Source organism: Gymnoscopelus microlampas, assembly GCF_963454915.1.
Source record: "Gymnoscopelus microlampas genome assembly, chromosome: 6".
Taxonomy (NCBI): Eukaryota; Metazoa; Chordata; class Actinopteri; order Myctophiformes; family Myctophidae; genus Gymnoscopelus; species Gymnoscopelus microlampas.
The window spans coordinates 51,037,302-51,049,306 of record NC_139943.1 but is presented as its reverse complement, the minus strand read 5'-3'; the positions used below and the strand labels follow the sequence as shown (position 1 = coordinate 51,049,306).

The window sequence follows — 12,005 nt, the reverse complement described above, 5'->3', positions numbered from 1 at the left end:
TTTCTTTAAATGCTTTTACAGCTTTATGGAAACACAAAGAGAAGCTTAACCTTCAAAGACAGCATGTTAACCTCCCTCTCTCTCTCTCTCTCTCTCTCTCTCTCATTTATTCTCCATATAAATTACTTTTTCTTTATTTAGAACTCAAGGTCCTACAAAACAACATAATAATAACATATTATGTGCAATAATAATTCACTGTCAGAATCCCGTTCATTCATATAGCTCCATGTGGAACCTCTCCCTCCGCTGTGTAGCTCCTAGATGAGGTTGCACAGCGTCGGGTTCAGGCAGCTGACGGCACCGGTGAATATTGTCCACTGTGCGTGATTCTGACCTTTTTCCTCACATCGTATCTAAAAAAGTAAAGCTCAGCCCCCCTGCTCTCAGATGTTTGACATTTTAGCGGCCAAGAATGTTTTACCGACGGGTTTAAACAAGCCTTTAAATCGCCTTTTCAGTCAGCCTGTGGCCATGTTTTGGCAATGCAATCTTCCTGGAGCAGTACAGCGCATGCGGACGGGGGCTGACTGGCCACGGGCTGACTAAACAAACGATTTAAACGCTTGTTTCAACCCGTCAGTTAGATTATCTTGGCCGCTAAAATGTGAAACATGTGAGAGCAGGGGGTCTGAGCTTTACTTTTTAGATACGATGTGAGGAAAAAGTTCAGAATCATGCATAGTGGACAATATTCGCCGGTGCCGTCAGCTGCCTGAACCCGACGCTGTGGAACCGCACCTCGGAGCTCTAGCGGAGGGAGAGGTTCCAAACGGAGCTAGGATTCTATACAATTCATGAATTAATTAATGAATCAATCAGCTCCTACCTTAGAATAGAGCTCACAAGCTGCCATGGTGCTTTTATTGTATGAAACCCTCCAGAACAGAAGAGATCAGATCATATTTATATTCATGTTTTCTGTCAGAAATACTGCGGAGCAGCAGCAGAGATAAAGTTCTGAGAGTGAGAGTCCAGCTGAGCTAAGTAACAAACTGTCAGTCTGTCACTGTCTGACTCCTCCTCCTGCAGAGTGCGCATAGGGTACCTTTATTTCCCTTTTAATTATTTGTAAGGCAGTGGCTTTCAACCTTTAGAGGCTGAGACCCCCCAAAAATAATCATATTTGGAACTGGGGACCCCCCCCCCAAAAAATAATAATATTTGGAACTGGGGACCCCCCGACAAGCACTTGGAATTGTAGGAGTTGAGGCATTACATTTAGTTTGACTCGGTTCCACAGATAAATAAAGTTAAAATAGCAGATCTACAAGCTGTTGTGAGCTTTTAGATCTGCTATTTTCACTATTTTTGCTCTTATATTTTTGACCAGGTTTTATTGTACAGTTTATTGACAACTTTTGATACATTAATGTATGTATTTTTTTTTATTATTTTTTTTGAGGTATTAAAAAGGTCTTGAAAGTCCTTAAATTGTTACTTCACTGTCATCTGGGGGCCCCCAAAAAATCACCCCCAGGGGGGTCCCGACCCAAAGGTTGAGAACCACTGTTGTAAGGCACCTGAGAGTGTGCATAGGGTACTTTTATTTCCCTTTTTGGGTGGTGCCAACCACTCCTATATCTGACTTTGTCTGTGTGTCCGGGTGTATGTCCAATGAACAAACATTGATGACAACATCAATACAGGGCTCATCAAAGGCACCACTCTCTTCACACAGGGTGTGATTTTTATTTATTGTAAGGCACCTGATAGTGTGCATAGGGTACTTTTATTTCCCTTTTTATTTATTGTAAGGCACCTGAGAGTGTGCATAGGGTTCTTTTATTTTATTTGTAGGCATCTGAGCATGTGCATAGGGTACTTTTATGAGAACAATGTCCATTGGGAACGATTCCCCTCTGGTTATGCAATACCCATTGTACCTGTTGTGTTATACCTGTCTGTCTGTCTGTCTGTCTGTCTGTCTGTCTGTCTGTCTGTCTGTCTGTCTGTCTGTCTGTCTGTCTGTCTGTCTGCCTGCCTGCCTGCCTGCCTGCCTGCCTAACTGATGTTGCCTCCTCTCATTGTTCTGCATGTGATCTGTCCAAGTTTGGTCATCAAATGGTTCTGCTTCCACTGGGCGACGCCCTCCTCTGATACCATCAGGTCCACCTGCAGCTTCTCCCAGACCTTCTTCTTTGGGTTGAGCCTCTGGTCCGGTTCCCCCGCCTCGTATCCTTCTACAAACACCCGGTCTCCTGGCCTGGAACCCTCTGGCGGGTCCAAAGGTTCCACCTCCCCTTCCGCTTTGGAGCACAGCAGCATGGCTTCAGACTCCACCCCCCGCATTTTCTGAGGTTTCAGATTGCAGAGCAGAAGCACCATCCTGTCCCGCAAGGCCTCCTGTGAAACATAGGCCACCAGCCCGCTGACTACGGTCCTGGGCTCCGCCTCTCCCACGTCGATCTTCTCCAGGTACAGCGAGTCGGTGTCGGGATGCTTCTCTACGCTGATGATCCTGCCCACCCTGATGTCCAGGCGGGAGGGCACCAACTCATCATCTCCTCCACCCCCAACGCCCTTCTTCCCAGATGCTGCTGCTGCCGCCTTCTTCGAGGAGCCGGGGTAGGCCGCGGCGGTCAGTTTGCGGAGCTCAGGAGACTCAAACTTCTTCCTGATGGGCTCCAGGAGTTTGTTGAGTGCGAACTCCACCGAGGCCTTCAGGTCGCCCGGGTGGATCGACTCGTCCGCAAAGTCCCGCTCCACCTCCTCGAACGCGCCGTAGACTTTGTCTCCGCCCCACTTGGCGTCTCTTTTGACGCAAAGCTCTCCGCGGAGCGGGAAGAGGACGTGTTTGACAAAGGACAGCACGCCGTTGTTCTGGACGTTGCCCGGCTCGCAGAAGGCCTTCTTCAGCTTCTTCCTCACGTCCGCTTCATCGTCCAGGAGGTCGATCTTTGACTCGTCTTCGGAGGAGCTCATCTTGGTGCCCGTCAGTCCCGGCACCATGGGGTTCATCAGATGGACGCGCTTGGCGTAGCCCAGGGCGGGCAGGTGCTTCTCCGCAAACGTGAAGATCTTCCTCTGGTCGACTCCTCCAAACTGAGCGTCCACCTTGAGGTGCTCCTCGTCCAGAGCCTGCAGCGCGGGGTACAGCAGACCGCTCAGCAGAGGGTGCTCCACCTGTTTGACCACCTCGGCTCCGGCTTTCTTCGCGTCGTGCTCGGTGACCGCGGACGACAAGCGGTACACGTCCAGCGTGTACTCTCGGCCCAGCTGGAAGTCCGTTCCCTTGACGAACGTCAGCTTGTGGAGCGGCACCCCGATGCTCTCCAGCATGGCCTTGATGATCTCCTCGTAGTACTTCACCCGGAGCTCCAGCAGCCCCCAGGGGGCCTTCATGTTGTCCAGGTAGGCGTGCAGGTCCGCTAAGAGGACGGTCACCTCGCACCCGGCCGCGAGGAAGTCCGCGATCTTGGACATCGGCACAAAGTAGGCGACGTGGGGTCTGCCCGTGGTGGCCGTTCCCCAGTACACCTTGAGCTCTCGCTCCTGGAGAACCTGCCTCAGTCTGTCCTCGCCCAGGACCTCCTGTAGGTTCCTGGTTACCAGGTGGAGCTTCTCCTCTGGACCGAGGACCTTCTTCTCCGGACTCGGCTCTGCCATGAATGCCCGTTGGGAGATTAATTTATCTCTTCTATGGATGAAGCTCTTATATGTAGATGCATGGAGAGAGTGGATCCATCTGTTTGTCCAGATTATATGGCGTCTGCCGGTGTTTGGTCTTGTCATCATGATGAGGTCACGATGACCTCATCATATTATAACAAAATACTACTGAAAGGGACTGGTTGTCCGAGGCTAGGACCCGCCGCAGTAGTGTCCAGTGAGAACTTAACCGAGATGTTGAACCCTGCTGATTTTAAAATTGGATCGGATGATCCCTGCATCATGCAGAGATATCTGGGTGGTCAAGCTTCACGTGACACGTGACAATATGTTGTACCAATGCTTTGATTGGCTAGCGAGACGCATGATGAAATAAAAACCTATAAATAGCACCACGCACTTCAAAAAATCATTTATATATTTTTTGAAGTGAGCTTCCATCACTGTGATGACCACTGTTGTTTCTAAATATGAATGGGGTGTGATTTTTTGTCTCCGCCAGGAGAGTTTTACCCTCCGTGTGTGTGTCCGTCTCAGCCAAGCTAACATTGGTCAAGTGACACGTGACAATATGTAATATAGGACTTTTCTGTTTGGTTGTATGGGCTGTCAAGACCAGAAAGTAGTTTTTTTGCCACACCCCCCCTACATATTCAAAGATTTGCTAAAAAAAATCATGATTTAAAAAAATGGCAGATCTACAAGCTATTTTTTAATAGCCCAAACAAATGTAAAATGACACAGGTTTACACCCTATATTACAGACCACATCATGTAGAATCTAACCTGACTCCGCCAGATGGGGGCGGTATTGACTTCACATGTTCACAATACAGCCTCCATCTGGGCTTGCTCAGAGATTGGAGATACTCCGCACTGTGGGGTGTGCGAACCAATCAGCGGGGCTGCTAGGGGCGGGATCTTGGCGAGACCGGGCGTGACGCCATCGAGAAGCGCTTATTGCGTTGTAGTTCTTTCATGATTCATCATGGTTGAATATTATACACAAGAACTACAGCCACTATACGTCATGTAAACACGTCAATATGATTGGTTGATAGACGGTGATAAGACAGACGGCCCCATCCAATCACCTGCCAAGTAGCTTGAAAAAAAGGGGCCGCCCCTTCATCGATTGTGCTACCGAGGTCACAGGCAGGGTTGCCAGATCTGCTTATTATAATTTCCCTGCAAGATTTTATTTGAAAATAGCCGATCTACAAGCTCGCGACGCGTTGTGAGCTTGTAGATCTGCTATTTTCAAATAGCTGATGATTATGTTAAAGTGCTCATGTGGCCCATAGTTGCTTCTTTTGGGCTGGTTTTCCCAGACCTGGTTGCTTGTTTCTCTCACGCAATCTGGCAACACTGGTCCCAGGTGGAAGTAGCCTGTGAAACAAATGCGACGCAAGCTTCTTCCATCTGGCAGAGTCACGTTATGTAGAATCGGTCTAAACGGGTCAAAAGGAAAAATAAGAAATAAATGAACAAATTGATTTGTAGGAGAGCAGATATTATGCAAAACTATTTTATTTACAAAACAAATGGCACAGTGAGACTGCGTTGAGTGTAATTCATGCACAGTCCAGACAATCATGTCATTAAAGCCCAAAACTATTCCATCTGGAGACAACAACATTAACATGTCATTAACATGTCATTAAAGCCCAAAACTATTCCATCTGGAGACAACAAACAGCAGACATTATCCAGAGGTCATAGTTCACCCCCAAAAAACACTCCATTCACACCCAGGAAACCCTCAATTCATGGACATTTTTACTTTTTTTTTTGTGGCGTTGCTGACAATTAGGGACGGGACGGGACGATAATCGTTATCGTTTATCGTGATTTAAAAAAAAAAAGAACGCTCATAGCAAATCGTTTCTCAGAGATTTTAATTGGTGGTGAAATTGTCCTCCGTCATACAGTAGGATGAATTATCTTTAGTTGAGCTGAAAACTCATTAACACTTAAACCCTCTATAGTTGATAAAACTAACCGTGACCTGTAAAGATTATTTCACTCTACACACATCGATTCACCAAAAATAGCAGATCAACAAGCACGCAACGCGTTGTCAGCTTGTAGATCTGCTATTTTTGGCGAACGCCCCCCCATCCCACAATAGTGGTAAACAAAAGTGTCATTTTAAGTTTTAAGCACATTTTAATTATCGTGATAATATTGCAATTATATTTTTGCCACAATAATCATGACATGAAATGTTCATATCATCCCATCCCTACAGTATGTTCCAGATCCAATATTTCAACATGTTTAATTGATAGGAGAAAAAAAGAAAGAAGTCATTTTGGGAATGAACTAAGCTCTTTCAGGACAGATTCCCAACTTAGATTCTCACTGAGTTATTAAAGCAAATATTGCTCAAGAGAAACAGTGGTGCGTTACTGTTAAGGCCATTTATTAAACATGGAGAAACCTAACATCAATAAAATGAATTAAAACCTGTCGTCATCCTGAACTACACCGCTTCAGATCAGAGACGTCATTTAGGGGAGAAATAAGAGGGTGGCAACAAAATAATAATCTAATATAGCAGATCTACAAGCTCACAGTGCGCTGTGATGATGTGACACATTGTAGATCTGCTATTTTGGCAATGTTGTTGACCAAACATAAATGTGTAAATGCTGCCTATGACATGGTCAAAAAGAGTTGCCAAGCTGATAGTGGCAAATGAATGAATGTATGTACAGTATGTTAAGTATGTATGTATGTGTATGTAATAAATGTATGTATGTAACCCAATCAATCCGGGAATGCATCTGTTTCATTTTAGATTTGAGCTTTAACCATTATTTTATACTTTGGCTATTCAAAAATAGCAGATCTACAAGCTCGTAGCGTGGCACTGAGTGCTGTGCTACGAGCTTGTAGATCAGCTATTTTTGGACATTTTGAACAGATCTTTGCTTCTGGGGGGTCCCTGGAACAAACTTATTGTAACATAATCTTTGCTTTAAAAATATACATTGAAAGATTTGCACAAACTTTCCACGCTAATTTTTTTTAGCAGATATATAAGCTCAACGAGCTTGTATATCTGCTATTTTTGAATAGCCAAAGAAATCTTAAAATGACACAGATGCGTTGCCGGTCTTAATGGGTTAATAAAATGACTGTATGGCTGTAGACAAGAACACATGTGTGTCTGTGACATGTGTGGATGCAACCCACTCAGCGCTGATCCAAAATCTGATTCATCTGCAATAAACGCTTTTTGAGCAACTATTGCCACCCCCCAAATGACATCACTGTTCGAACGCATCCAATGAGAGACCTCCATGGAGAGACAGGTGACCAGGTGACCAAGGGCCAATTAAAAAAACAAAGCAAAGATTCACCGAGAACAATTTTCCAAAGTGAACGAGGTTCAACTTCCCATCGGCCGGGAGGTCAACTTCCCATTGGCAGGGAGGTCAACAGAAAATGTTCTGCCAAAGTCAAATATCACTAACTTTATATATATGTTTCCAGGTGTGATTAACGTGTTGTAAATAAGCTATATATATACGAGGTGTGTATATGTATGTATATATATATATATATATATATATATATATACACATACATACATACATATACACACACACAAAAGACATTTTCAGCTGTTCAAATTAAATCACCACTGACTCAATATCTGCCATAACTATTTTACAGCATTCAGCTTGATTCATTATTTGTTCTTTTTTTTTTTCTTCTTTTTTTGTTGTTGTTGTTGACATCAAAGAATAAAACAGAGACGGTGGAACGCAGCAGGCAGCATCGTATTCCACGGTGCTGGAATGAATGAAACAGCAACAAAAGTGTTGTAAACCAAAACTTTTAGGGTTGCAACTAGATATCGATTATTTCCTTTTGAGCGATTATTTCTAATCGATTACTTTTTCGATTAATAATAGAGTAATCGAGAAGCGAGTAAGAAAAAAAAAAACTTTATATTTCAATGAACCGATTATTAACCATTTAAAGCCCTATTTCTTATTCACTTTGTCGCACAACAGAGTCATGCAAATAAATTGTGAAAATGTGTGAATGTTGTTTTTATACAATTTCCGCATATAATAGCATGCCCACAAACAGGGGGTCGATTATTTTACTAAATTATCGATTGTTTTTATTTAACCTTTTTTTAAATAATCGATTGGTTTGATTAAAGGCATATTACGTCATTTTACCCTGCGTTTACATAAAACTATAAATACATTTTTAACCCATCATTTACCTCTATATGAACCAGCAGTGTGGTGGTTGTTTAACTGCAGAAACACGCGGTCCTCTCACTGGATGTTTGTTTAGGTAGAACCAAAAACGTCCCCCCCGCCCCCCGTCTAGAATGATGGATTGTTTTGTAAACACAGGGTAAAGTTACATACTAAGCCTTTAACTGTTGCACCCTAAAAAAAAATTTGCTCGGTGCCGGTGTGTATATATCTATATATATATGGAACCGGCCAGCTTGCTGCGGTATCAACCGGAACCGGGCCAGCTTGGTGGCTTGGCGGCCGTCTCAGCCGGCCAGCTTGCTGGCCACGATGGAGGGCTTCCTCTGCGGCAGGTCCTGAGGCGTGGGGATGTGGTCGCCCGTGATCTCCGCCTTGTTCTCGGCCGCTGACGAGGGCGTGGCCGCCGTGGGAAGCTGCTTGTTCTTCATCTTGGCCTTGGCCATGTTGTAGTCGCCCGAGTCAAAGTACTTTGGCTGTTGGAAAATACATTAAAAGTAAAACATATTATACCAGCTTGTAAAATAAATTAAAGTAAAAACGAGAATGACGCGGTCATATTATACCGGATTGCAGAGATGTAATGTAACTAAGTACTTTACTTAAGAACAATTTTGACGTATTTTTACTTCACTGGAGTATTTCCAATTGTCAGGACTTTTACTTCTACTCAACTACATCTCAGAGGCCAATATTGTACTTTTACTCCACCACAATTATTTGAAAACTTGAGTTATTATTATTATTATCGCAAAACACATTAACCACTTCAGCCCTATATACATTTTGGCCATTTGACAATAGCCGGTCTACAAGCTCACAATGCGTCGCGATGCGACGCATTGTGAGCTTGTAGATCGGCTATTTTCAAAAGACGTTTCATACATTTTGAACATGTGAAATGGGACATTATGCACATTATTAATATTGCACAATGAGTACTTTTACTTTTGTACTTTAAGTATGTTTCGATACCAATACTTTTGCTCAAGTACATTTTGAATTCCGGACTTTCACTTGTAACAGAACAGCAGATCTACAAGCTTGCAAATCTGCTATTTTTTTTAAAATCGTGAAAGTTTGTGCATATCTTTGAATATATATTTTTTTTAAAGCGAACATTTTTAACTCAAATCTTTGCTTCGGGAGGGGGGGGGGGGGGTCCCTGGAACAACATATTATATATTATAGCAACACTATAATAGGATTTAGAAGACATTTGTAGAATCCCCAAGCTATGAGCTTGTACATCTGCTATTTTTGAGAAATCTAAAAATGACACAGATGCATTCCCGGTCTTAATGGGTTAATTCATTTGACTATGAAATAACTTTACACACTGGGAGTTGATCTATTCTCTATGCAACGTGCTGCCTGTCCGTGTGCATTTTAGTTTTAGTATTGTAAAGCAGGGATGTTGATGGAAACTTTTATTCTATGTAGTTATAAGGCTACATGTTTGAGTAGGGCCTACACAGACACGTAGCCTTATAACTACATTAAATAATGATTTAGTTATAAGGCTACATGTTTGTGTAGGGCCTACACAGACATGCAGCCTTATAACTACATTAAATAATGATTTAGTTATAAGGCTACATGTTTGTGTAGGGCCTACACAGACACGTAGCCTTATAACTACATTAAATAATGATTTAGTTATAAGGCTACATGTTTGTGTAGGGCCTACGCAGACACGCAGCCTTATAACTACATTAAATAATGATTTAGTTATAAGGCTACATGTTTGTGTAGGGCCTACGCAGACACGCAGCCTTATAACTACATTAAATAATGATTTAGTTATAAGGCTACATGTTTGTGTAGGGCCTACGCAGACATGCAGCCTTATAACTAAATTAAATAATGATATAGTTATAAGGCTACATGTTTGTGTAGGGCCTACACAGACACGTAGCCTTATAACTACATTAAATAAAAGTGAAGTAGGCTAAGGCTTATTTATGATCTATTAGCCTATATTCATAGAGTTATGCGGCAGCCGGTATTCCGTTGCGTTTACATGATACAGACATGTGATTATGTAAATCCTACCGTTTCACTGCTAAAATAAAACCATACTTCTTATGGAAAACTATTTGTTGTATCCCTCTTCCTCGTTGTATTGGTATTTTTAATGTGTAAATAGCAATTATTTTCAACCCATTTCTGTCTGTCTCTGTGTCTGTGTGTGTGTGTGTGTGTGTGTGTGTGTGTGTGTGTGTGTGTGTGTGTGTGTAAAGCTCACCCCCTTCTGCAGCCTCTTCCGCAGCAGGTCAGATCCTGCGGGTTTGGAGCCCAGGTTTGGGTATCTGGCCTTCAGCTTGGCCTCCTCCGCTCTCTCTGGGCTGATCACCAGGTTCTCCTCCATTTCCTGAGGAAGCACCAAGCGTTACATTAAAAGGTTAAGTGACCAACCCCTCTCTACCATTCAGCTAAGAGCAGGGGTCTTCAACAGGGGGTCCGGGACCCCTAGGGGTGTGTTCAATGAATCCATACGGCAATAATTCCTTGCCGACAATCCTATCGACACAGAGGCTACCATATGGATAGGCTGTGTGACACAGCTTTAAAAAACAACAACATGGTGTGTTTATTTGTGTCTGAGACTCTAAAATAAACTAAGAGAATATTTAATTTGCATTTATTAATGATTAAATATTTTTGCATTTATCCATCAAAACATTCGTTATTTATATTTGTATTTATTTTCTTGCTTTTTGTAAACATTTTATCAACTAAGTTTTTTCAAATAGATTTGGAAACTTTACGTTTTCTGACAATATATTCTTAATATATTGGTCAAAACATGGGAGGTCTAGAACTCTGCAAAAGTAAATTTAGTAGAACAAATTAATTATTCAAAATCAACGCGTATCGCGATAACGTATCGTGGCCTCTGTAGTCCTCAGAGTTACTACAGAGGGGCCGCCAAATGTTTGTGGGATTGTAACCTTTATTTACATTTTTATTTTACATTAACCACTTCAACCCTAGCATCCTTATTCTGAGGGGAACATTGGCCGAAAATAGCAGATCGACAAGCTCGAAGATCGGCTATTTTCGGTGAGGTTTTGTGTAGAGGGGAAAAAAGAGCAGACCAAGTACATAGGTCACTTGTGTGTCATTTGTGTGACACCAAGTGACAGCACGTCACTTCGTTCCGTGCTGTGAGCTTGTATATCTGCCATTTTTTCTCTCTCTCAGCTAAGGGGTCCCTGCTTCATCTGTCTCTCAGCTAAGGGGTCCCTGCTTCATCTGTCTCTCAGCTAAGGGGTCCCTGCTTCATCTCTCTCTCAGCTATGGGGTCCCTGGCCTGCTTCATCTCTCTCTCTCTCTCTCTCTCTCTCAGCTAAGGGGTCCCTGCTTCATCTCTCTCTCAGCTAAGGGGTCCCTGCTTCAGCTCTCTCTCAGCTAAGGGGTCGCTGCTTCATCTCTCTCAGCTAAGGGGTCCCTGCTTCATTTGTCTCTCAGCTAAGGGGTCCCTGCTTCATCTCTCTCAGCTAAGGGGTCCCTGCTTCATTTGTCTCTCAGCTAAGGGGTCCCTGCTTCATCTCTCTCTCTGCTAGGGGGTCCCTGCTTCATCTCTCTCAGCTAGGGGGTCCCTAGAAACACCTTGGGAACCCCCTGATCTACCGATGGTTATTATTTATGTCAGAGAGAGTTGCTAGCTAGCAGCTTAGCAACTAGCTGCTAACACACACACACACACACACACACACACACACACACACACACACACACACACACACACACACACACACACAGTAGTTAGCCTGTTCGCACATACTTAGCCAATATTAACTCTATGGGAGCTAGCATGTTAGCACAGCACAGCACAGTGTGAGTGTGAATGTGTGTATGTGCTAACAAACAAACACACACACACACACACACACACACACACACACACACACACACACACACACACACACACAGAGTGCTGTGCTAACATGCTAACAGGCTAACTCTCCTCTCAATAATAGATATTTACTCATAGCTCATGTTGTACCTGTAGCTTCGTAGCTTCCAGATCCTCAGACATAGTTGTAGTTCTGTGTAGTTTTGTATGAATAGATGTTATAATAATGTTTAAAGTAAAGTCACTGAGAGAGACAAAACACTGAAGCGCTGTCTGACAGGATG

At 43.2% G+C, this 12,005-nt stretch overlaps 3 protein-coding genes across 3 annotated transcripts in view; all 3 read right to left on the bottom strand.

Moving 5' to 3' along the window:
* LOC311046749 (unconventional myosin-Va-like) overlaps positions 1–963 on the bottom strand; it is a 57,509-nt gene extending 56,546 nt beyond the window's left edge. Inside the window, exon 1 of the mRNA XM_084059275.1 lies at positions 830–963. Coding sequence (XP_083915401.1) covers positions 830–856 — 27 coding nt within the window. The 5' untranslated portion in view covers positions 857–963. The remainder of the gene's footprint in view (positions 1–829) is intronic.
* Positions 964–2,004: 1,041 nt separating this feature from the next.
* LOC311047892 (tyrosine--tRNA ligase, cytoplasmic-like) lies at positions 2,005–3,609 on the bottom strand (the record flags this gene model as incomplete). The annotated part of the gene is made up of 1 exon (XM_084060841.1): positions 2,005–3,609. One exon carries the CDS (start codon positions 3,607–3,609, stop codon positions 2,005–2,007), a length of 1,605 nt encoding a protein of 534 aa, XP_083916967.1.
* Positions 3,610–5,124: 1,515 nt separating this feature from the next.
* On the bottom strand, positions 5,125–12,005 carry LOC311046566 (cAMP-regulated phosphoprotein 19-like). Its single transcript, XM_084058958.1, has 3 exons — positions 11,872–12,005; positions 10,108–10,233; positions 5,125–8,335 (listed from the first exon to the last, which is right to left on the bottom strand). Exons 1-3 carry the CDS (start codon positions 11,902–11,904, stop codon positions 8,147–8,149), a joined length of 348 nt encoding a protein of 115 aa, XP_083915084.1. The 5' UTR covers positions 11,905–12,005; the 3' UTR covers positions 5,125–8,146.